The sequence below is a fragment of the Podarcis vaucheri genome (genome assembly GCF_965113315.1).
Source record: "Podarcis vaucheri genome assembly, chromosome: 6".
Classification (NCBI taxonomy): domain Eukaryota; kingdom Metazoa; phylum Chordata; class Lepidosauria; order Squamata; family Lacertidae; genus Podarcis; species Podarcis vaucheri.
In genome coordinates this window covers 104,416,670-104,441,511 of record NC_138764.1, presented here as the reverse complement: position 1 = coordinate 104,441,511, position 24,842 = coordinate 104,416,670, and the positions used below count along the sequence as shown (strand labels likewise).

The following is a 24,842-nucleotide window of genomic DNA, read 5'->3' as shown; positions in this document are numbered from 1 at the left end:
CTAAGCCGCTTCTGGTGAACCAGAGCAGTGCACGGAAACGCCGTTTACCTTCCCGCCGGAGTGTTACCTATTTATCTACTTGCACTTTGACGTGCTTTCGACCTGCTAGGTTGGCAGGAGCAGGGACTGAGCAACGGGAGCTCACCCCGTCGTAGGCTCTGTGGTTTAACCCACAGCGCCACCCACATTCCTAATTTATGGACCTAAAATGTATCTAAAACCATTTGCACATAACAAATAGGAGCCTACACAACACAAAACACTGTTGCTGTATGTAGGTTTTATTTTATTTGTCTGTTATCTTATATTATGGTAATGTACATTACGGTTTTTTCCCCCTTTAATTTTTTCTGGGGGCCCCAAGAGAGTGTGGCCCTAAGCTATAGCTTGTTTAGCTTATACGTAAAACCGGCACTGATTTGGAAGCTTTATCAGGCTTGCTGTAAAGACAGCGAACGGAGAATGCGCAGGGTCCACGTTTGCTCGACGACGCAGCACCATCTAACCTTCCGGATGAGGCCGGATACTCGAGCAATAGGGGCCTCTGGAAGCGCCCCGCGTGGCTTGCCACGAATCCGAACCTATTTATGGGAGCCTGGAAATGGTTTTCCCCTGGGTGATCTGCACAGAAAAGGAATATGGGGAAGGCCACCGCTTTCGGCGCACCCAAATTCTAGGTCGACGACACCCCAACCCCCACCCCGCTTTGCCATCCTTCTCCGCCTCCCCGAGGGAGGGATCGCTCCCTTTTGGCAGCCGGGCCGGAGCGAAAGTGAAACCGACACGGCACAGTTTCGCTTTCCCGTCGCCCGCGCAGCTCGGCGTGGCGCAGCAGCCGCCCGCGCAGATCCGTCCGCGATTCTTGCACGGGGCTCTCTCTCCACCGGCCCTGGGGGAAAGGAATCGGGGAGCAGAGAGCAGGGTCGAGGGGGGGATCGGGGTGAGCAGCCCCGACGGTGCGGCGGCGGCTCTTGCCGGCTGGAGCGCACGAGCGGCGTCGCAGGAGGCGCGCATGGTGGGGAGGGCGCAGCTCCCCGAAGCCCGGGCGCAGCAGCACATGGCGGAGCCGAGGCCGCCCCCGATGCGCCTGAAGGAGTGGCTCGTCGCGCAGGTGGACAGCGGCCGCTACCCGGGGCTGCGCTGGGAGAACGGCGAGAAGACGCTGTTCCGCATCCCCTGGAAACACGCGGCCAAGCAGGACTACCGGCAGCAGGAAGACGCGGCGCTCTTCAAGGTATGGGCGCCCTCGAAGGGCAGCCTCCCGCGGGTGCGCCTTCCCAAGCATCACTTTACCCCATTCCCAAATTCTTGCGGGACTCTGGCCGGCTCCTGCCTCTTGCAGCTCTCGCTTTGCGCCCTCGCCGTCACCCCGAGTTCTTTGCGCATCGCGCCCCGTTCCAACCTCCCCGACGCGCTCCTGGCAAGCGGGCTCTGCGCCCTGCGATGCTGGGGAGTTTCTTGGGACTCGGCTCCCTTGGGAATCCCGCGCCCTCGTTAGTTTCGTGGTGACCCGTCTCCCCGCTCTTCCTCGTTGCAGGCATGGGCCGTCTACAAAGGCAAGTACCACGAAGGGCTGGACAAAGCCGACCCCTCCGCCTGGAAGACCCGCCTGCGCTGCGCCTTGAACAAAAGCGCCGACTTCAAGGAGGTCCCCGAGAGGAGCCATCTGGACATTTCGGAGCCCTACAAGGTGTACCAGATCCTTTCGGATGCGTCCCAAGAAACAGGTGTGTCTGGCGGCCTGAAGCCCCAGGAGTTGGTGGAGAGGTGGTCCTCTCTTGCTGTGAAAAACAGACCCCCTCCTCAATCCCCTTAACCCTTGTCACCAGCCCTGGACCAAATCCTACCAGCCAGAGGGCCATTACTGTCAACACTTCCATTTTTTAAGGAAAATTCCCTTATTCCAAATAGGATTCCTCGCAATAAAAGGGAAAAGTTGACAGCTATGCAGAGGGCTAGGGAAGTGTTCCCAGTGGTTCCACTGCATTTCACGAAGGCAAGTCACTTCCACTGGCCGCCCCTGATTTTAAGCCTCTCCCGATCTCTCTCTCTTCGCAAACACTCCAGGTTCGTATACAAAGCAACTTTGCACAGAATCAAACCGCTGGTCCAGAAAGCTCAGTGTTGTCTACATCAGGGTGGTCCAGCGCGCAGCCCTGCTGGGCAACATTTGACGCCTTCCTAACCTCACCGTTCTTGTGCTGCTTTCCCAAAGCCCAGCGCCTTGCTCATCAGCAGGCTTTGGGAAGGCAGCATGAGGGCTGCAGGGGGTGTGTGTTCCATTTTTGTCCTCCCCCCCTGCCCCTGTCCTGTGCGACAAGGCAATTATGGCCTGTGGGTTCCACATCAAAGTACTCTTGCGGCCCACTTGGTATGAAAAGGTAGACTGCCCTGGTCCACAGTGGATCTCCAGTGGCTCAGGCAGGGGACTCTCTCAGCCCTGCCTGGTGATGCCGGCGAAGATTGAACCTGCGACCTTCTGCATGTGACACACATGCTCTGCTCTGGAGCCACAGTTCCTTCCTTTTGGTTTCTCCTGCTGTCATCAGCTGATGGAATCATAAAATCGTAGAGATGGAAGGGACCCCAAGGGTCATTTCATCCTATAATAATAATTTATTATTTGTACCCCGCCCATCTGGCTGGGCTTCCCCAGCCACTCTGGGCGGCTTCCAACAAAGATTAAAAATACATTAAAATGTCACACATTAAAAACTTCCCTGAACAGGGCTGCCTTCAGATGTCTTCTGAATGTCATGTAGTTGTTTATCTCTTTGACATCTGATGGGAGGACGTTCCACAGGGCGGGGGCCACCACCAAGAAGGCCCTCTGCCTGTTTCCCTGTAGCTTTGCTTCTCGCAGTGAGGGAACTGCCAGAAGGCCCTCGGCACTGGACCTCAGCGTCCGGGCTGAACGATGGGGTGGAGACACTCCTTCATCCAACCCCCTGCAGTGCAGGAATCTCAACTCGTGGGGCAGGGAGAGGGCTCAGGCAGCAGCTCCCACAAGGTCTGGATGGGGCCCCTCATTCCTGTCCCTAAACCTTGCCATTGTTTTCCGTGCAGGTGGCTTTGCATTTCCCGTTCCTTTCTCCCAGCATCTGAATTTGTTTCTTGGGTCCCATTCCTTAAAGCCCAAAGAAGCAACCTAACTTTGGTCCCCTCTGTTCTCCCCAGACAAATTTGGGGGCACCCATAGGCGTAGGCAAGGGGGACAGCTGCCCCTGAAATCAAGTAAATAAATACAAATACTTAACTGCAAGTAGAAATTGTAGAAAGGGTTTGACAGGTTTTTCTGAGCTCTTGGAGTCAAAAGGAAGTAATTTAAAGCAACTGTTGTTGAGACATTTCGTTCTGAATCTGCTGGACCAGAGCCGGACAGAGGATGGTGAAAGTGGGGTGTTTGGCCCCCACTAACATCAATCCTGGCTGTGCCCATGGGGGCACCCACGCTATCTCACCCCCCAGCTGCCCAGAGGCTGATCTCTGCAAGATTCCTCCACCTGGTCAAAAGGCGATTTTCTGTGCAAGGCAACATGACCACATGCTAAACCTCTCCTGATATTCTCCTGGTGCATCTGAGCAAGGACTTTTGGGGAGAAGCGATGTGCAGAGGATTCAGGCTTGTGAGGCAATCCCCCCTTGGACTGCCACACTCCTCCGCTCCTGCCAAACTATCTGGAGGGCAAAGTAGGGAGCAGAGACCCTTGCCCTCCTAAACCTGCTGTGCCAGTGCCTCTTCACATAGCTCAATAATAGAGGCCCCGGTTAATTCGCTAGCAAAACCTTCCGGGCTCCGTCCTTTGCAAACGCATTTTAAAAGGTAGCAGGTACTGGCGTGGACTTTGCTCTCCAGAGAGCTGCTTCTGCTGCCAGCCAAGATAACACTGTTAGGCTAGATCAGGGGTCAACAACGTTTTTGGACCTGGGGCTACAGCGGCTCATGAAGAAATGGGACAGAGCGCACTCCTCAAAGGGGAGATGGTTACTCCTTTTACACTGCAAAAGTGAATGCTTTGCGCCTCCAGTTTTAATGCAAGAAAGAAAGCGTGCCTTGGCGATCAGCCATTGGGGGAAAATTGCCCTGGAGACAGACCCTAAGAACCTAAGCAGTGCTCTGCTGGATCAGGCCCATCCAGCATCCTGTTCTCCCAGTGGGAAACCTACAATCAAGATCCGTGCAAAAGAGCCTTCTTCCCTCCTGGGGTTTCCTGCAACTGGGATTCCCAAGAGAGTTTCCTTAAGAAAGGTTCTGTCCCTTTGTAGCCTCAGCTGAATACATATTGTTATTGGGTCCCCATTGGTCAATCTTTGCTGGATCTGTCTATATCTATTCACACAGATAGATCAGTGACATCTGTGTAGGTGGCACAAAAAAGGGAGAGAGACTAGATCCCTGCCCTGAGGACCTTACAATCTTAAGTAGTGACACAGCAGAGAGAAATGGAGGCCTCGTGGCGATTTGCGCAGGTATGGCACAATCTGTGCTGTAATAATTCCAGAAATATCCAGTAGACCAGGCACTGAGATCTCTTTTAGAGCTACGTCAACATTTTTTGCCTGAGCGCAGCAGGGTTATCTGAGCAGCACAGCTATTAATGGGGGGAAAGGAAAGTGAAACTGAATTAAAGCAACTGGTCAGAATTACCAACTGATCAAGGAGCAGATATAGGTGGCAGTGCTAACATGAGTAGTGCATAAGGGGCAGCTGGGACTCAAATAAATGTTATCTGGGATTAAACAGATTTTCTCTCTCTGCCTTTCAGATAAGGAAAATAGCAAAGAGCCCCTTTTGCAGGCAAGTCAGCCCCCAACGTCGGCACACCAAGAGACCAGAGAAAATGGAAAGCCAAACAAGGTATAAGGGTGTTGCTGGCACAATCCTGGGGTTTGGACACTGTCATGCATATAAAAATAAATAAACCCAGTTAATTTGATGCCATTCAGGAATCCAACTGCCTTAGCTTTCAAGCTGCATGCCGCTGTTGTTGCCAACCCAGACGGATCAAGTTTTGCAGCAGAAATGAGTTGCTGGGCTTTGCAAATGTTTCCCTTTTTCTTTCTTAAATATAATTTTCGGGTTTGTTTTCGGTTACTTTTAACATTGCAGGCTAGGCTTCCCTGAACCTGACGCCGTCCAGCTGTTTTGGCCGGGGCTGATGAGAGTTGTGGTTCAAATCAGCTGGGGGCACCAGGTTGGGAAAGCCTCTTGGCAGGCAGCGCAGCACATCTAAAGTATTCTGTGTCTCCTTACCTGTCCTCTTGCTGCTCCATTGGAAATCCATCCCAGCGATTTCCTTCATTCGTATAACCAATATATAGGCGTCTTAATGCATAGAAGCAACCCCTCTAAGCTGTTTGCAAAGTGAAAACCATAGAATCAGAATGTGAAATATGAATACAGTGGTACCTCAGGTTACATACGCTTCAGGTTACAGACGCTTCAGGTTACAGTCTCCGCTAACCTAGAAATAATACCTCGTGTTAAGAACTTTGCTTCAGGATGAGAACAGAAATCGTGCTCCGGCGGTGCGGCAGCAGCAGGAGGCCCCGTTAGCTAAAGTGGCGCTTCAGGTTAAGAACAGTTTCAGGCTAAGTACGGACCTCCGGAACGAATTAAGTACTTAACCCGAGGTACCACTGTAAAGTGAAAATGCACGCTATCAATCAAAACCCAGGCTGCAAATACTAAAATACTATTCATGTCAGGGTTTGGGCATTGGCAGTAGGAATTATAATAATTATATCTGCAATGTGCTGTGGGGTTTTTTAAAAAAAAGAAAGAAAGGGGAAGAATGGGTTTATGAAGCAGACATCATATAAGACGAGCCTGCTGGTTCACGCCAGGGCCTGTCTAGGCCAGCATTCTGTTCTCACGGGGCCAACCAGACGTCTATGGAAAGCACACAAGCAGGATTCCAGCACCAGAGCTCTCTCCCTTCCTGTGGTTTTCAGCAACTGGTACTCAGAAGCATTGCTGCCTCCAACCCTGGAATCCTAGACTTGTAGAGTTGGAAGGGGTCTCCCAAAGGCCATCTAGTCCAACCCCCTGCGATGCAGGAATCTCAGCTAAAGCACCCATGGCAGACGGCCACCCAACCTCTCCTTAGAAACCTCCAAGGAAGGAGAGTTCACCGCCTCCCGAGGGAGACTGTTCCACTGTCAAACAGCTCTGTGGAGGCAGCGCATTGCCATCATGTGGGAATGTTAAGGAAGGTAGGAGAGGATATGCAGTGGTACCTCTAGTTGTGGACACGATCCGTTTCGGGGTGCTGTTTGCACCCCGAAAAGTCAGCAACTGGAGTGCCTCTTCCACCCATGTGTGCTGCACGATCAAGCGCGCATGCGCAAAACACGCAGATTGCTTTTGCACATGTGTGAAACACGCAGATTGCTTTTGCACATGTGTGAAACACGCAGATTGCTTTTGCACATGCACAAAGTGTGCAGATCACTTGCACATGCGCACGCAGATAACTTTTGCACATGCACAAAGCGCACCGATCATTTTGGCGCATGCGCGAAGCACGCAGAACGCTTCTGCACGTGCGTGCACGGCGAAACCCGGAAGTATACACTTCCAGGTTGGGTGCGTTAGCAAGATGAAAAGACGCAACATGGACCTAACGCAACATGAGGTATGACTATTGTTTTGATATGATCTCTCCTCACTCATGCTAGAGAACAAACAGCAGAGCACGTTCCCTTTGCAACTTAATTGGAAGCAAGTTGATGATTTGTTAGAATCCTTTAATTAAGCAATCCAGAATGGCTTGTTCCTGGTGAGTTTCCCCTTTATTTCCCTCCCATAATAACATCTTTCTGCAAAGAGGAGCCATGTGCTGGCTAAGCCAGAAGAGGAGGTCCAAGAGAGAAGTCTAAAAAGGGAAGATGTCTGCGTGTCTGGCCCTTTCACAGGGTCTGCTAGGGTCCTGCTCATCTACCTGGCCACACACAAGGGGAGGAGGCTCCAGAGCAGGTGTGACAGGAAATCCTCCCTGTCTGGAGCCACATTCCCCTGTGTGTCCACTCTGGGCAACAGGAAAATGTTGTACATAGGACCCTCGTACCTATGGGGCTGCCTCTCCCGGTATGCCCCGTGGAGGACCTGAAGGTCCATAAATAGTAGCACCCTAGAGGTCCCGGGCCCTAAGGAAGTCAGATTAGCCTCAACCAGAGTCAGGGCCTTTTCAGCACTGGCCCCGGCCTGGTGGAACGCTCTGTCTCATGAGACCAGGGCCCTGCAGGATCTGATTTCTTTCGGCAGGGCCTGTAAGACAGAGTTGTTCCACTTGGCCTTTGGCTTGGAATCAACTTGATCCCCTTCCCCTCTTTCCGTTTTCCTTTCTCCTGTGATGGATCTCCTATTTGGAGGCTTCCCTGGCTTTTTTCTGGCCCATGTAGGACCAGTCTAGATAGTTGGCCTTGGTGAAGACTTGACGTTTTCATCCCAAAAAAAGTTTTTGATTTGAGTTCCTACTGAAATGAGGCTGCATTTTAATGTTATATTTTAATCTTGTTTTTAAGTTGTATTTCAATCAATTGTTTTTTTAAATAATCTTTTATTAAGTTTTATCAATAGAAAAGTTCAGAAAATTACAAAAACAGAAAAATACAAAATTACAAAATACAAAGATACAGACATTAAACACAAAATAGAAAAAGAAAAAACACATATAAAAGAAAACAAAACTCCCTCTTTTTTTTTGATTTCTCATCTTTAGTTAACTTATTTTCCTGACTTCCTCACGCCTCCCTTTTTTGTATCCCTTTTAAAAATTGGTTCAGCAAATTCATATCCAATTTAACTTATCTATTATCGATCCCATCTTACATTTTACCTTGTTGCTAGAACCCCTTCAGTTCATTTCAACATCATCAGCATTCAAAAATTTTACAATGTTTCTGTAAATAAATTTTAAATTTCCTCCAATCTTCTTCCACAAGCTCTTCTCCCTGGTCTCGGATTCTGCCAGTCATTTCCAATCAATTGTTTTTATACTGGTGTTAGCTGCCCTGAGCCCGGTCTTGGCTGGGGAGGGCGGGGTATAAATAAAATTTAATAACAATACTTGACTGCTCTAGCAATACATCCCGCACATCATGACATCACTCCAAGTGTTATAGTCCTCTCCTCTAAGAAACTTCCTAAGAACTGGTGACTCCTTGGGGCCACCCATAGCCTCTGATCAGCTGGGCTGGTTCAAGCACATACATAGAATCATAGAATCATAGAGTTGGAAGAGACCACAAGGGCCATCGAGTCCAACCCCCTGCCAAGCAGGAAACACCATCAGAGCACTCCTGACATATGGTTGTCAAGCCTCTGCTTAAAGACCTCCAAAGTAGGAGACTCCACCACACTCCTTGGCAGCAAATTCCACTGTCAAACAGCTCTTACTGTCAGGAAGTTCTTCCTAATGCTTAGGTGGAATCTTCTTTCTTGTAGTTTGGATCCATTGCTCCGTGTCCGCTTCTCTGGAGCAGCAGAAAACAACCTTTCTCCCTCCTCTATGTGACATCCTTTTCTATATTTGAACATGGCTATCATATCACCCCTTAACCTCCTCTTCTCCAGGCTAAACATGCCCAGCTCCCTTAGCCATTCCTCATAAGGCATCGTTTCCAGGCCTTTGACCATTTTGGTTGCCCTCCTCTGGACACGTTCCAGTTTGTCAGTGTCCTTCTTGAATTGTGGTGCTCAGAACTGGACACAGTACTCCAGGTGAGGTCTGACCAGAGCAGAATACAGTGGCACTATTACTTCCCTTGATCTAGATGCTCTACTCCTATTGATGCAGCCCAGAATTGCATTGGCTTTTTTAGCTGCCGCGTCACAGCATCCAACCCACCAAATTTCTTCAGTTCCAGTCACCAGCCATGTCAGTGGCAGCTTGCAACTGACCTTGCCTGCAACGTGACTGGCACCGTGGGCACATGCTCTCTGTTTGTGGTGCCAGACCCCGGTGCCACCTGGAACAGCAAACACACCCAAGTTCCTGAGCCAGCTTTCCTGGTGTTGCCGGAAGCAGACATCTTTGGAAACTCGCTTCTAGCAGTCGGAACAGCCACGCAGCTGCAAATTGCACACATACCTCTTGCATTGCTCAGATGGGAGCTTTTGAAGCGAGAGATGTCGCGGTGGAAAAGTTTTCTGCTGAGATGCACTGAGCCTACCTTTACGCTTTGAAGGTCAGGATGTGGTAAATCTGTCAACGCTTAGAAATTCCCTTCTTTTCCTCCTCCTGAGCAGTTTGACCTGGCTTCGTGCCTTGAGGCCGCTCTATCTTCTGGCTGCAATGCCTGAACTATTAATCAGTTAGAGTGATTAATTGGAAACATTTAATCGACTCAAAGGGTGCTCCTGGTTCATGGCACTTAAAAGAGGCGTTTTCCCTTTTCTCGCACCCAGGAGGAAATGCGTGCTCCTAGAACGACTCCTGCTATGACAAATCTGTGCTTCTGTCTAAAAACAAGGAACCCAAAACTAGGCTTTTTGCTTCAGGGACGCAGTTGGAGGGAATCATGTTTCTGAAAACCAGTTGCTGGAAACGACAAGAAGGGAGAGCGGGCTGTTGTGCTTGGATCCTGCTTGCAAGTTTGACATTGGGGCATCTGGTTGGCTGCTGTGAGAACAGGGTGCTTGACAAGTTGCACCATTGGCCTGATCCTGCTCTCCTTATATCTTACCTTACCTCTCTCGCCCTGACCTAGCCACTGTGATCCATGCAACGGTCACCTCCAGACTGGATTATTGTAACTCGCTCTACGTGGGGCTGCCCTTGAGACTGACCCAGAAACTCCAGCGGGTGCAGAATGCTGCAGCGAGACTCCTTACAGGGTCTTCGCTGCGAGATCATATCCATCCGGTGCTGTACCAGCTGCACTGGCTCCCGGTGGAGTACAGGGTCAGGTTTAAGGTGCTGGTTTTAACCTTTAAAGCCCTATACGGCCTAGGACCCTCGTACCTACGGGACCGCCTCTCCTGGTATGCCCCACAGAGAAACCTACGGTCTGCAAATAATAACATCCTCAAGGTCCCAGGCCTCAGAGAGGTTAGGCTGGCCTCAACTAGAGCCAGGGCCTTCTCGGCTGCGGCTCCAAACTGGTGGAATGCTCTGTCACAAGAGACTAGGGCCCTGCGGGACCTGACATCTTTCCGCAGGGCCTGCAAGACAGAGTTGTTCCACCAGGCCTTTGGTCAGGGCGCAGCCTGACTCCCTCCTCTGGCAACCTGCACAGAATTTTGCTTAATTGGTTGCCATCAATTTGATTTAATTAATTTTTATAATGAAATATTTTTAGATTGTGTGATTATTTGACTGATTATTTGATTGTTGTTAGCCGCCCTGAGCCCGGCTTCGGCTGGGGAGGGCGGGATATAAATAAAATTTATTATTATTATTATTACATTATTATTATTATCCTCTACCAGGGCCAGGGCCTTCTCAGTGATGGCTCCGACCTGGTGGAATGCTCTGTCCCATGAGACCAGGGCCCTGCAGGATTTAATCTCCTTCCGCAGGGCCCGTAAGACAGAGCTATTCTGCCTGCCTTTCAACTTGAACTTAGCCTGATCTTTTATTCCCCTTCCTTCCTTCCCTCCCCCTCCCCTTTTTATGAATCTTACCCGCTCTGGGGTCCCACAGCTAATTCTCCCCTGGTCTCTTCGCTGGCCCAAGTGGGACTAATTTAGCCAGCTAGCCCTGGTGATCATCTAATGTTTATTGGATAGATTTCCCCCCTAAATTGATTTTTGATTTTATTGTTATTTACACTTTATACCATGTTTTATGCTGGTTTTTTGTAGCATCAATTAAGTGTTTTAAATTTGTCGTTAGCTGCCCTGAGCCTGGTTTCCTGAACCGGGAAGGGCAGGGTATAAATAAGAAATTATTTATTATTTATTTATTACAAAGTTAGGGGGCACTATAAGCCCCAATGCAGCCACGCTCCAAGTCTACTTCCTGTCCTTAGCCCTGGGTGATGGTGCCTCGTTCAGAATTACACCTGCTGTGTTTTCTTTCTTCCCAGGTCAGAACACCTTCAGAGTCAGGCCAGGCCAGCAAGGATGAGCAGCTGGTGACCCTCCAGAGCGCCCCAGGGACACCCCAGGCCCCCCAGCAGCCAAGCCTTGGAGAGCGCCAGGGTAAGGAAGAAGACCAGGGCCCTTTGGCTCCTTTTGAGTTGGCCCTGCTGCTCTGGGTCCCTGCTTCCCCTTGACTATTCTGGGCTGCATCAATAGGAGTATAGCATCTAGATCAAGGGAAGTAATAGTGCCACTGTATTCTGCTCTGGTCAGACCTCACCTGGGGTACTGTGTCCAGTTCTGGGCACCACAGTTCAAGAAGGACACTGACAAACTGGAACGTGTCCAGAGGAGGGCAACCAAAATGGTCAAAGGCCTGGAAACGATGCCTTATGAGGAACGGCTAAGGGAGCTGGGCATGTTTAGCCTGGAGAAGAGGAGGTTAAGGGGTGATATGATAGCCATGTTCAAATATAGAAAAGGATGTCACATAGAGGAGGGAGAAAGGTTGTTTTCTGCTGCTCCAGAGAAGCGGACACGGAGCAATGGATCCAAACTACAAGAAAGAAGATTCCACCTAAACATTAGGAAGAACTTCCTGACAGTGAGAGCTGTTTGACAGTGGAATTTGCTGCCAAGGAGTGTGGTGGAGTCTCCTCCTTTGGAGGTCTTTAAGCAGAGGCTTGACAACCATATGTCAGGAGTGCTCTGATGGTGTTTCCTGCTTGGCAGGGGGTTGGACTCGATGGCCCTTGGGGTCTCTTCCAACTCTATGATTCTATGACTATTGGATCTATTTCATCTGCTACCTGGGAGAAATCTCTAGGGACCTGACCCGACACCCTAGGCAGCCTCTGGAAGGGAGCCTGTCTGCTGTGCCTCTGAAAGGTTCTGCAAGACAAAAAGTCTGCCACCCAGCCAAATGGGCCGGGTATAAATAATAAGATGATTATTATTATTAAAGTGCCAATGCCCATCCCCAATGCCCTGTTGGCCGTATCCTTCCAGTGGCCCACGTGGACCCAGGAAGCTGCCTTCTCTGAGTCAGAGCATTGGTCCATCAAGGGGCCACGTAATAATCATCCTGCAATTGTAAGACAGCCATCTTGCAGAATAGCAGAATCTGCCTTTGGGAATTCCCTGCCTCTTGACACCAGGCAGCCGCCTTCCACTTAACTGCTCTTGGTGTCTGATGAGAATGTTTCTGTTTAGGCAAACCTATCCAGATATAGGGACGCGGGTGGCGCTGTGGGTTAAACTACAGAGCCTAGGACTTGCCGATCAGAAGGTCGGCGGTTCAAATCCCCATGACGGGGTGAGCTCCCGTCGCTCAGTCCCAGCTCCTGCCAACCTAGCAGTTCGAAAGCACGTCAAAGTGCAAGTAGATAAATAGGTACCACTCCAGCGGGAAGGTAAACGGTGTTTGCATGCGCTGCTCTGGTTCGCCAGAAGTGGCTTAGTCATGCTGGCCACATGACCCGGAAGCTGTACACCGGCTCCCTCGGCCAATAAAGCGAGATGAGCGCCACAACCCCAGAGTCGGTCATGACTGGAGGTCAGGGGTCCCTTTACCTTTACCTTTCACCAGATATAAAGAATATATGTCAGGTTGTTAGCCTGTTGTTATCCTTCTTGGATGTTTTAAATAGTTCTAAACTGGAGTTTCACTGCTTCCTTCTTTTTGTAAGCTGCTTTGAGGTGAGAGAGAGAATGTGTGTATTACTACCTAGTGGTATCTTCTTCTTCTTCTTTGGCGACCCCTTGTAGCTGAGTAAGATTGTCTTCCACAAACACAGTTTTAACAGTGAGTCCATAAGTGACTGTGGAGGCCAATTCTGGATCCACATGTCCTTCCACAGTGGGGACATTGGTTCCCAGGCGGGAGTTGATCACGGTGTGGATTTGCCAAGCGTGCCTTCCTCTTAGCACGTTTCTCCCTTGAGTCCTGAGTTCAAGTGTCTTCAAAGCCCATGACACCTTTGGTCAAGGCTGTTCTCCAACTGGAGCGCTCACAGGCCAGTGTTTCCCAGTTGTCTGTGTTTATACTACTTTTTTTTTTTAGATTTGCCTTGAGACAGTCTTTAAACCTCTATTGTTGACCACCAGCGTTACACTTTCCATTTTTAAGTTCTGAAATAAATAAATAGATTTTATTTATTTCAGATTTTCTGAAATAAATAGACTCCTAGAATTATATGGTTGGAAGGGACCCCTAAAGTCATCTATTCCAACCCCCTGCAATAACACGTTGTCGTCCACACTGTTTGGCAGCTGCTCTCCAGAGCTTCACGCAGGCAGTCTTTCACAGCCCTACCTGGGGATGGCAGGAATCGAACCTGTGACCTTCTGCATGCAAAGCAAACGCTCTTTCCATGAGCTACGTCCCTTCCTTAAGGAGATCTGCCATATGTGTTGTCTGGGGCTCTTAAGAGTTGCAGTGTGAAGCCTCTGGAGAATCTGTACCTGGGGAAAGAGATGGCTTTGTCCAAGCTGCTGTTTCACATCTTGCAGGGACAAACGAACCAATTTTAAAGCTCTCCTGTGTTGCGCTTCCTTTTCCAGGGTACCAGGTGAAAGGTTTTTTCTACAGCTGTAACCTGGCACACTTCCACTGCCATCCGAGCCCCACCGCTGCCGGTCCCAATCCCCAGTACGCTGACAATCAAAACATCAACTCGGGTAAGGAGAGGAAGAAAGGGTCTCTGTTCAAAGACAGCCAATAGCGGTTAGAGCATCGGGACTGGGACCTGGGAGAGACCAGGGTTCGAATCCCCGCTCAACCACAAAGCTCTTGCTGGGGGTAACCTGGGGCCAGTCACTACCTCTTTGTGCCTAGCCTACCCCTCACAAGGTTGTTGTGTGTTGGGGGGTGACGTGAGGAGGCAGAGGAGACCCTTGAGGTCCTTGGAGGAAAACGCTGGGATAGAAATGCCATAAATAATTTTAAAAACAATGAGCGCTAGCTCAGATGCCTTTAAAAGGAGTGGGAGAAGACAATCAAGGACAACAAAGGCCTCTCCTGGTATCCCCCGCGGAGGACCTTAAGGTCCACAAATAACAACACTTTGGAGGTCCCGAGCCTCAAGGAGGTTAGATTGGTCTCAACTAGGGCCAGGGCCTTTTCAGCACTGGCCCCGATGTGGTGGAATGCTTTGTCACAAGCCCCTGCGGGACCTGACATCTTTCCGCAGGGCCTGCAAGACAGAGCTGTTCTGCCTGGCCTTTGGTTTGGACTCAGTCTGACCCTTATGTTTCCCTCCCCTTACGGTCTTGATTTATCAGCTACTTTTAAAATGAGGCTGCATTTTAAATTGCATTTTAACCTGTATTTTAAATTGGGTTTTCTCCCTGTCTTTTCCCCCTATTATGTTTGAGCCGAGGAGAGCGGGGTATTTATTATTATTATTATTATTAGTAGTAGTAGTAGTAGTTCTGAGGTTCCAGTTTCTTAACAGGCCAACCAGATTTCTCTTCTGGGAAGGGAAAGCCGCCTCCTGCTCTTGTGTTGATGGAACCAGAGAATTGAGGAGTTGGAAGGGATTCCGAGGGTCATGTAGTCCGACCCTCTGAAATGCAGGAGTCCTGCTCACAGCTGTCCCTAGGTGGCCTCAAGCCCCAAGCTTAGGGTTAACAGCCAGATCCACTGACCCATTGCGCCACAGCGGGAGGCTGCCTTGGATTCTGGGAGCAGAGAAGGGCTGTGTCCGTGGCTGTTAGCCAGTACAGTGGTGCCCCGCAAGACGAATGCCTCGCAAGACGGAAAACTCGCTAGACGAAAGAGTTTTCCGTTTTGGAGGTGCTTCGCAAAACGAATTTCCTATGGGCTTGCTTCGCAAGACGACAATGTCTTGCGAGTTCCTGCGGTTTTTTTTTCCTCCCCCCCTTTTTCTAAGCCGCTAAGCCGCTTATCAGCTGATCCGATCAGCAGATAAGCCACTAATAGCGCTAATCCTTCAATGGGCTTGCTTCGCAAGACGAAAAAACCGCTAGACGAAGAGAATCACAGAACGGATTCTTTTCGTCTTGCGAGGCACCACTGTACAGGGAAATGAAACCTCCATGGCCGGGGCAGTTGGAGGCTTTTAAAATCTTTTGTTTCCCCCGCCACGCTTTTCAAGAGGCAGAAAATCCCATTGCATTGTGCCCACCCAGAGCTCAATTCAGTGCAGAAAGCGAGAAGAAAATGAAAAAGAGCAAGGATTGGCCACGCTGCTCTGCGCAGGAATGCCAAAACCTGTAACTGGGCTAGAACTTGATGAACCCAAATTTCACCCTCTGCAGGCCAGAAATAACAACAACAACAACAACAATTTATTTATGCCCCACCCATCTGACTGGGTTTCCCCAGCCACTCTGGGCGGCTTCCAACAGAATAGTAAAATACAATAATCTATTAAAATAAAAAAGTTCCTTCCAGTAGCACCTTAAAGACCAACTAAGTTAGTTCTTGGTATGAGCTTTCGTGTGCATGCACACTTCTTCAGTATCTGCATGCACACGAAAGCTCATACCAAGAACTAACTTAGTTGGTCTTTAAGGTGCTACTGGAAGGAATTTTTTTATTTTGACTATGGCAGACCAACACGGCTACCTATCTGTAACAATAATCTATTAAACATTCAAAGCTTCCCTAAACAGGGCTGCCTTCAGATGTCTTTTAAAAGTCTGGTAGTTGTTGTTCTCTTTGACATCTGGTGGGAGGGTGTTCCACAGGGCGGGTGCTACTACCGAGAAGGCCCTCTGCCTGGTTCCCTGTAACTTGGCTTCTCGTAGGGAGGGAACCGCCAGAAGGCCCTCGGCGCTGGACCTCAGTGTCCGGGCAGAACGATGGAGGTGGAGAGGCTCCTTCAGGTATACTGGACCGAGGCCGTTTAGGGCTTTAAAGGTCAGCACCAACACTTTGAATTGTGCTCGGAAACATACTGGGAGCCCATGTAGGTCTTTCAAGACCATGTTATGTGGTCTCGGTGGCCGCTCCCAGTCACCTGTCTACACAAAGCAGGGAGAAGGGGATAACTTAGGTTGAAGGGCCAGTAATAATAAAAATAAAAATACATCTTATGCCAAGCTACGTTTTAATTTATATATATTTTTAACTGTTGCTATATCTGTAGTGTCCCTGTTATACCTAATTGCAAATTCAAATGTGTCCCTATTGTGTTTTATGACTTCTTTGATATTGTATGTGGGCTGTAACTGGTCTGTGACCGAAATAATAAATTCAGTCTTATGCCAAGCCTAGAGGAAGATGAAATTAAAAGCAGGCTTTGCACTGAAACGGGTTTCTCTCCCTCATTTAAGGAAGTTGTGATTAATTGGCAGGAGCCATTCCTTTTCCATTTTGCAATTCCCCTTTTCAGCTTCCTCTCTTTTAGGGCATGAATTTAAGGGCCTTTCCAAAGCGGCCATTCTGCGATTTCTATTATCCTCCTTCTCCGCCTCCATTGCATCATAGAATTGTAGTTTTGGAAGGGGCCCGAAAGGTCTTCTAGTCCAGCCCCCTGCAATGCAGAAATAAGACACAGTGACATTCCCCCCCCCAATTTTTTTATTGGTTTTCCAAAATTTTTAAACAAACATACATCTTATTTGTACTTAATCCAATCTTAGTAGCATTATTAAGTGACTTCCTCAAATCCCCCTGGCTGGATTTCAGTGTATATCATTGTAACAGTTTTCCAAAACCATTTTTCTCATAAAATTAACTTAATCACTTAACATCTTTCTTTCTTTTCATTTTAACATGTTATTCTCTAACAATACATATTTAAATCCTAAGCCTATCTGGTATTTGCAAGTTTTTCCAATTAAGTTATCTTAACATATTTAACTAAGTAGTCCTTGAATTTCCTCCATTCCTCCTGGTACTCCTCCTCCTCTTGATTGCAGACTCTTCCAGTCAGGTCAGCTAGCTCCGAAAAGTCCATCATCCTCATCTGCCATTCCTCCACTGTTGGGACTTCTTGTGTTTTCCAATTCTTAGCTGCAGTTGTGGCGTACAAAAACAGTCTAACATCTTTCTTGGGCAATTCCATACCTGTTATTCCAAGAAGAAAGGCCTCTGGTTTCTTAATAAGTGTATATTTCAACATTTTAAAAAATTCATTATAAATCTTCTCCCAGAAGTCTTTCACTTTGGGGCAGGTCCACCACATATGATAAAAAAGACACCGTGAGATTTTAATTGGATAGCTCAGTTGGTTGGAGTGTGGTGCTGATCATGCCAAGGTCACGAGTTCGATCCCCGTGTGGGACAACTGCATAGTCCAACAATGCCGAGGGCTGGACTAGATGACCCTCAGGTTCCCTTACAAAGCCTGCTCTTTGCAAACTGGGCAAGATTTAACTCCCTGCTTGTCTGCTGTCAGGTGGGGGTTAAATTTTGCTGTGTTTGCTGGGAGCAGGCACACGCAGCCGGTGCAGAATTGAACCCCGCTCAACAGCCCTCCAGCAGTGAGAGATGTTACTTTCTTGGGCTCCATGATCACTGCACATGGTGACAGCAGTCACGAAATTAAAAGATGTCTGCTTCTTGAGAGAAAAGCAATGACAAACCTAGACAGCATCTTAAGAAGCAGAGACATCACCTTGCCGACAAAGGTCCGTATAGTTAAAGCTATGGTTTTCCCAGTAGTGATGTATGGAAGTGAGAGCTGGACCATAAAGAAGGCTGATCACCGAAGAATGGATGTTTTTGAATTCTGGTGCTGGAGGAGACTCTTGAGAGTCCCATGGACTGCAAGAAGATCATCCTCTCCATTCTGAAGGAAATCAGCCCTGAGTGCTCACTGGAAGGACAGATTGTGAAGCTGAGGCTCCAATACTTTGGCCACCTCATGAGAAGAGAAGACTCCCTGGAAAAGACCCTGATGTTGGGAAAGATGGAGGGCACAAGGAGAAGGGGATGACAGAGGACGAGATGGTGGGACAGTGTTCTCGAAGCTACCAGCATGAGTTTGACCAAACTGCGGAAGGCAGTGGAAGACAGGAGCGCCTGGCGTGCTCTGGTCCATGGGGTCACGAAGAGTTGGACACGACTAAACAACAGCCCTCCAGCTGTTTCGTGACCCCTTTTGTGATTAATCTTGTTTACATCAGTTGATGCATGGTCTTTCTTGATTCCGGTCTGCGTTCAGTCATTGTTTAATGTCACTTTGCAATGCGGGGATTGTGGGTGAAACAGAGGTTGCCTTGACTCCCTTTCCTTAAGCTGTGCCAAGTTCAGGAGCAGAATTGCAGGGTTTGGCTTTGTGGAAACTCCCGGTGCAGCTCAAACCACATGATACTCGGACACAACTCCTACGGCATTCAGTCCCTTGTAAGTGGGTTAGGATTGCACTTTTAAGGTTACCTTGGTCGCTTTTGCTTTATTTGCAAACACAGTCTTTTAGAAGAAGCCTGGCTTCTAGGAGCAGCCAACAGTTTCTCAAAGAACAAGAGTTTCAGCCAGTTCCAAACTTTCTCTGCATTGGTCTTTTGGGGCTTCTCCAAGCAACCTGTTCCTTGAGCATTCGTCCTGATTTACTGACAACAACAACAACAATAACAATAATATTTTTTTATACCCCGCCCATCTGGCTGAGTTTCCCCAGCCACTCTTGGCGGCTCACAGTCGAGTGTTAAAAACAATGTTGAGTATTAAAAATACAGTGGTACCTTGGGTTACAAATGCTTCAGGTTACAGACTCTGCTAAGAAGAAGAGTTTGGCTTTCATATCCCGCTTTATCAATAACCGAAGGAGTCTCAAAGCGGCTCACATTCTCCTTTCCCTTCCTCCCCCACAACAAACACTCTGTGAGGTGAATGGGGCTGAGAGACTTCAGAGAAGTGTGACTGGCCCAAGGTCACCCAGCAGCTGCATGTGGAGGAGCGGGGAAGCGAACCCGGTTCCCCAGATTACGAGTCTATTGCTCTTAACCACTACACCACACTGGCTCTCAGTGTAACCCAGAAATAGTACCTCGGGTTAAGAACTTTGCTTCAGGATGAGAACAGAAATGGCAGTGTGGCAACGGGAGGCCCCATTAGTTAAATGGTACCTCAGGTTAAGAACAGTTTCAGGTTAAGAACGGACCTCCAGAACGAATTAAGTTCTTAAACCGAGGTACCACTGTGCAGCATTACATATTAAAAACTTCCCTAAACAGGGCTGCCTTCAGATGTCTTTTAAAAATAGGAAAAAAACGCTGTAAAATTAATGAATGCTAGAAAAATGTTGGAATGAAGTTATATGGCTTTAGTAGAAATGTTATAAGGAATTAAGTATAGATAGATTAATAGAGTATTAAAGGGAAAAATAAGGTTAGAATGTGTTAAGATAATTATAGGATAGAAAACAGAGGAAGATGGAAAGGAATTGCTGGAACAATTAATAGAAGTGGAATACAAAAAGGGAGGTGTGAGGAGGTCGTGGAAATAAGTGAATGAAAGATAAGATATTGAAATTGGATTGTGTTTTAAATGGTTTTTGTTTTGTTTTGTTAGTTGTTTGTATGTTAGTGTTTTGTAGTGATTTTTGTATTGTTTTTTGTTTTGTTTTCTGTAGTGTTGTGTTTAAACTGTTGAAAAATTAATAAATATTATTTTTAAAAAATAAAAATAGGAAAAAACGCAACCTGAAGCGTCTGTAACCCGAGGTATGACTGTACTAATTTTACCTCCTCCTCCTTGACTTCCTAGTCAAGGAGGAGTCTATACATTTTAGAGAGGGTTTTTCCTTTGGAGTTAATTGGCTCTTTTTAAAACCGGGTTTACGTGAGATCTAGACGGATCTCCAGCCAGCAATCTGGCTGCTGCATTTTGGGCCAGCTGACGTTTTCAAGTTGTCTTCAAGGGCTGCCCCATGTAGAGCGCATTGCAGTAGTCCAGTCTGGAAGATCCCAGAGCATGGAGACTTTTAACTGCGTCCAGATCCTCACCTCTGCCTCCTTTTGCCCCCCAGACTGCTGGCTCCGCGTCCGCCTCTACTACTGCGACACATTGGTAAAGGAGGTCACCACCAAAACGGCGGAGGGCTGCCGGATCACCTATCGCCCGGTTCCGGCGGACAACGTGTGCCTTTATGGTTCGAGTGGCCTGGAGCAAGTGCTGTTCCCGTCTCTGGATGCCTTGGCCGGGAGCAGCCAGTGCGGCAGATTAACCGGGGCCTTGCAGAGCCTTCTTCCCCACCTGCACCGGGGAATCCTGCTCTGGGTGGCCCCTGAAGGGGTCTTCATGAAGCGGCAGTGCCAGGGCAGGGTGTATTGGAAAGGACCGCTGGCTCCCCACGAAAACCAGCCCAACAAACTGGAGAGGGAGAAAACCTACAAGCTCCTAGACACCCAGCAGTTCCTGCAGCGTGAGTATTATTATTGTTTATTAAATTTATTTTTTCCTTTTTTCCTTTCTCCTCCTGTGATGGAGGGACGAGGGTGGCGCTGTGGGTTAAACTACAGAGCCTAGGACTTGCCAATCAGAAGGTCAGTTAAATATACAGGTTAAATCTGTAACGATACACTGGGCATAACATTCAGATGGCAGATTGGGAAAGGTTATAGAAATCGAATCTGAAACGGCATGTTGTACGCTAAGAGAGAATTGTATGAAAATGAGGTGCCAGTGGTATTTGACTCCTAGTAAGCTAGCAAAAATGTATAGGACAAGTACAAAAACCTACTGGAAATGTAAGGGAAAAGATGCAAGTTTTGTAAGGAGGACTATCTGAAATATTGCAAGAAAGACTATGAGGAAAATTATTAGTTAATGATAATTAAGAGTAATAGAGAAATTAAGAAATGCAGAATAAGTGATAAAGAACGAAAAATCTTCAGAGGTGTTGACAGAAGTCTAAAATATTGTTTAAGATAAGAAGTTATGTTATATGATTGTTGGAAATGATATGTTAAAAAAACCTAGGTATATATTTATATATGGAAATGTAAGGAAAAAGAAGTGGTCATGTAAAGTACTAAAAGCTTTTTGGGGAAATGATATATAATGAACCGAAAAAAAATGTTTAAAATAACTTTTGTTCAAAAACCAGAAGCCTTCTTATTAGGAATTGTAGGTACCAACATCCCAAAGGAAAAGAAAATACTTTTTATGTATGTGACAACAGCAGCACAGATCCTACTGACCCAGAGATGGAAAGAATTCCCTGCCGGAGAGGAATGGCAAACCAAGCTGTTAGACTATGCCAAAATGACAAAACTGATTGGAAAGCTCAGGGACCAAGAAGACAAGAAATTCAAGAAAGAATGGAGGGGAAATTATAATTTACTTAGGAGACCGCTGTAAGCAGATGAAAACATCAGCAGGATTTTAACCTCACTTGTAATGTAACAAGTACTATGGACAATATGGATAGTTTTAAAATCCAGATTATGATATAATATGCAGTTGAAAATGTGGATGTTAGGACCCATGGTGGGCATAGCTGTCAACTTTTCCCTTTTCTTGCGAGGAATCCTATTCGGAATAAGGGCATTTCCCTTTAGAAAAAGGGAAACATTGACAGCTATGATGGAGGGGATGGGGGGAAGTCTCAAGATTCAGAGAAATCTCTTTATATGGATATGTATTTGCCGTTGTTATAAATTTATATCTGTAAAATCAAATAAAAATGACTTTTTTAAAAATAAAGAGAGAGCCTCGGGTCCTAACTGCGATCTTTCGTGTGCCATTCAGAATTACGGGGCTTCCTGATCCACGGACATGCGCCGCCACAATATCAGATCTGCTTCTGCTTTGGGGAGGAATACCCTACATCTCCCGACCAGAAACCCCACAAGCTCATCATGGCGCAGGTAGGTATTGGCCAGCAGCCACAGAGTGGCAAACTCAGGATGTGGACCAAGGGAGTGGTGGGTGCCAAATAGGGATGGGTGATATATTGATGCATTGGCCATATCGTGATACTGGTTTCATAATTTTTGACCTGGCCATATATTGGCAAATCATGATGTGTGTGTTCGGGTTGGGAGATATATTGTCCAAAACCAGTTTGAAGCCCATATTGTGATACCGGTTTCATAATGTGGCAGTATATCACAATCAGGGACGCGGGTGGCGCTGTGGGTTAAACCACAGAGCCTAGGACTTGCTGATCAGAAGGTCGGCGGTTCGAATCCCCGCGATGGGGTGAGCTCCCGTTGCTCAGTCCCTGCTCCTGCCAACCTAGCAGTGCAAGTAGATAAGTAGGTACCACTCCAGCGGGAAGGTAAACGGCGTTTCCCTGCGCTGCTCTGGTTCGCCAGAAGCGGCTTAGTCCTGCTGGCCACATGACCCGGAAGCTGTACACTGTACACTGCCTCCCTCAGCCAATAAAGCGAGATGAGTACCGCAACCCCAGAGTCGGCCACGACTGGACCTAATGGTCAGGGGTCCCTTTACCTTTTTACCTTTATATCACGAATCATGAGTTGGGAGGGTGCGCCAAAATCACTATGCAGGTAAAACCGTGAAACTGGCCGGTGCCTCTACCTGGCTGCATCCTTGTTTCAGACTCTGCGATAATCAGTACAGTGGTACCTCGGGTTACAGACGCTTCAGGTTACAGACTCCACTAACCCAGAAATAGTACCTCGGGTTCAGAACTTTGCTTCAGGATGAGAACAGAAATCATGCTGCAGTGGTGTGGCGGCAGTGGAGACCCCATTAGCTAAAGTGGTACCTCAGGTTAAGAACAGTTTCAGGTTAAGAACCGACCTCCAGAACAAATTAAGTTCTTAACCCGAGGTAGCACTGTATTTCACGATCTTCAGCTGGTGATATATCGCAGTGTTGAAAACCCGATATCGCCCAGTCAAAAACGTCCTGGTCGTGAAACTAGAAGATGGATGTCAGGATGAGGACAGTGACCTGTCTCACTTCCTGTACCCAAGATAGCATTGGTTTGGGGACTGGGGAGAGGAGATGGATTAGTGGAAGGGTAGGGACTAAATATCTCGAGGTGGTGGCGGGGCAGTGGAATTTGCCCGACCTCCCATTCACAGTTTCTCCTCTGCTCACCAGGAGGGGCAGTGAGGCCAGCGTGGTGCAAATACTATGAGGGAGCCAATCCAGCACTCCCGCTGGTATGTTTGCCCCATGGCAACCTCACCACTGCCTCTTCCTCCTCCCTCGCAGTTGGCGGCAGCCCCTTGCCCAATAAAAAGCATTACAGTGGTGCCTCGCAAGACAAAAAGAATCCGTTCTGTGATTCTCTTCGTCTAGCGGTTTTTTCGTCTTGCGAAGCAAGACCATTGACAGATTAGCGGATTAGCTCTATTAGCGGCTATTAGCGGCTTATCTGCTGATCAGATCAGCTGATAAGCGGCTTAGCGGCTTAGAAGGGGGGGGGAGGAAAAAAACCAGCAGGAACTCGCAAGACATTGACGTCTTGTGAAGCAAGCCCATAGGAAATTCGTTTTGCGAAGCACCTCCAAAACGGAAAACTCTTTCGTCTAGCGAGTTTTCCGTCTTGCGAGGCATTCGTCTTGCGGGGCACCACTGTATTCAGAATAGCAGTTTGCATGACCAACTAGTAAGACAATAAAATTCTGATCAGTAACAATTAATTGCACATGTATTCAAAATGGTATAGTGGTGAGCATAGCTTCCTTCCAAAATCCAATCAAAACTGTTTACTTCAATTCAACAATAAATGATGAACTACGGTTGCTGTATCTCAAAAAGTGGGAATCTGGAGACAGGAAAATGCTGCCAAGCGCTGCTGCTGGTCTGCCCGCCACCTCCTCTCCTCCCCCTTGCAAAATGTGATCAAGGCTGGGGGGGGGCAGAAAATGCCGCTGTGGAAGTGTCTCCCACGATACAAGTGACCCACTTCCTGTTTGCGGCCAAACAGTCCACTTCCCGCCTAGTTGTGACCTTCCATTTCTCACCCCCCCCCCGCCCCCAGGTTGAGCCGGTGTTTGCTCACGACCTCTGCCTCCATGCCCAGCAGCTGGGGCCTCGGTTCCTGCAGGACTCTCACACAGGCATTCCCGACGTTCCCAAGAACATCATCCAGATCCTGAAACAGCTGTGCCCGCCTTGAATCTGCCGGAAGTGGCATCCTTGGCTTGGTGGCTGAAGGACAAAGGACTTGCGGGCCTTAGGGTTCATAGAATTGGAGAGTTGGGGGACACACCGAAGGTCATCTAGCCCAACCCTCTGCGATGTAGGAATCTGGCCAAGGAGAAAGTTTGGTGCCTCTCCTGATGACTGTCCTGGTTTAGTCACCTGGCTGATCTGCCCCTGCTATGCTATCTAGAGGGCCTGACTGGCATGCACTAAAAAGCTTGTTTGAATAGAGGAGTTTATTTTTCACAAGCCCAGATGATGTTTCTTGACTGTCCCATTTCAGAAGCTCACATCTGAAATGCACACATAACAGGGTTCTAGCTTAGTTTTCACACTGCAACACTTCTGGTTGGATTTTTTTTTTCCTGCATAGCATCTTGTGCACACAGAGCCTGAAGTGGTACAGCTCAGATGCAAATCCTCAGTTTGGAAGGACAGTTCACTGTTTTGAGGTGTCCTCTGTTTGAGGGTCGCCCAGTCCAAGTCTGGTTTAAAGGTCAGGAACCCTAAGAAGGGGGGGGGAGCCTTGCATTTGCCCACCTTGCCAGCACCCTGAGCAGGCAAGACAGAAGTTACCTGGGCAGTCGATACCCCATCATGGTGAGACGCACTGTATTTCTATTTAAATTACAGCCGTCATTTCTACATTTCATGCTATAGCCACAAAATTACCATCATAATATTTTTGTTATTTATATGCTTGACTGGGCTGCTCCCGACAAAATCTTAAAAACACAATAAAACTTATCCACCATTAAAAATTGGCCTGTA

The 24,842-nt window shown here is 48.0% G+C and overlaps 1 protein-coding gene across 1 annotated transcript; it reads left to right on the top strand.

Moving 5' to 3' along the window:
• The first annotated feature begins 357 nt into the window (after positions 1-357).
• LOC309534101 (interferon regulatory factor 4-like) lies at positions 358-24,842 on the top strand. Its single transcript, XM_082226085.1, has 8 exons — positions 358-1,234; positions 1,538-1,727; positions 4,767-4,858; positions 11,035-11,149; positions 13,592-13,708; positions 19,972-20,367; positions 21,696-21,814; positions 23,908-24,842. The coding sequence occupies exons 1-8, from the start codon at positions 602-604 to the stop codon at positions 24,043-24,045; spliced, it is 1,800 nt and encodes a 599-aa protein (XP_082082211.1). The 5' UTR covers positions 358-601; the 3' UTR covers positions 24,046-24,842.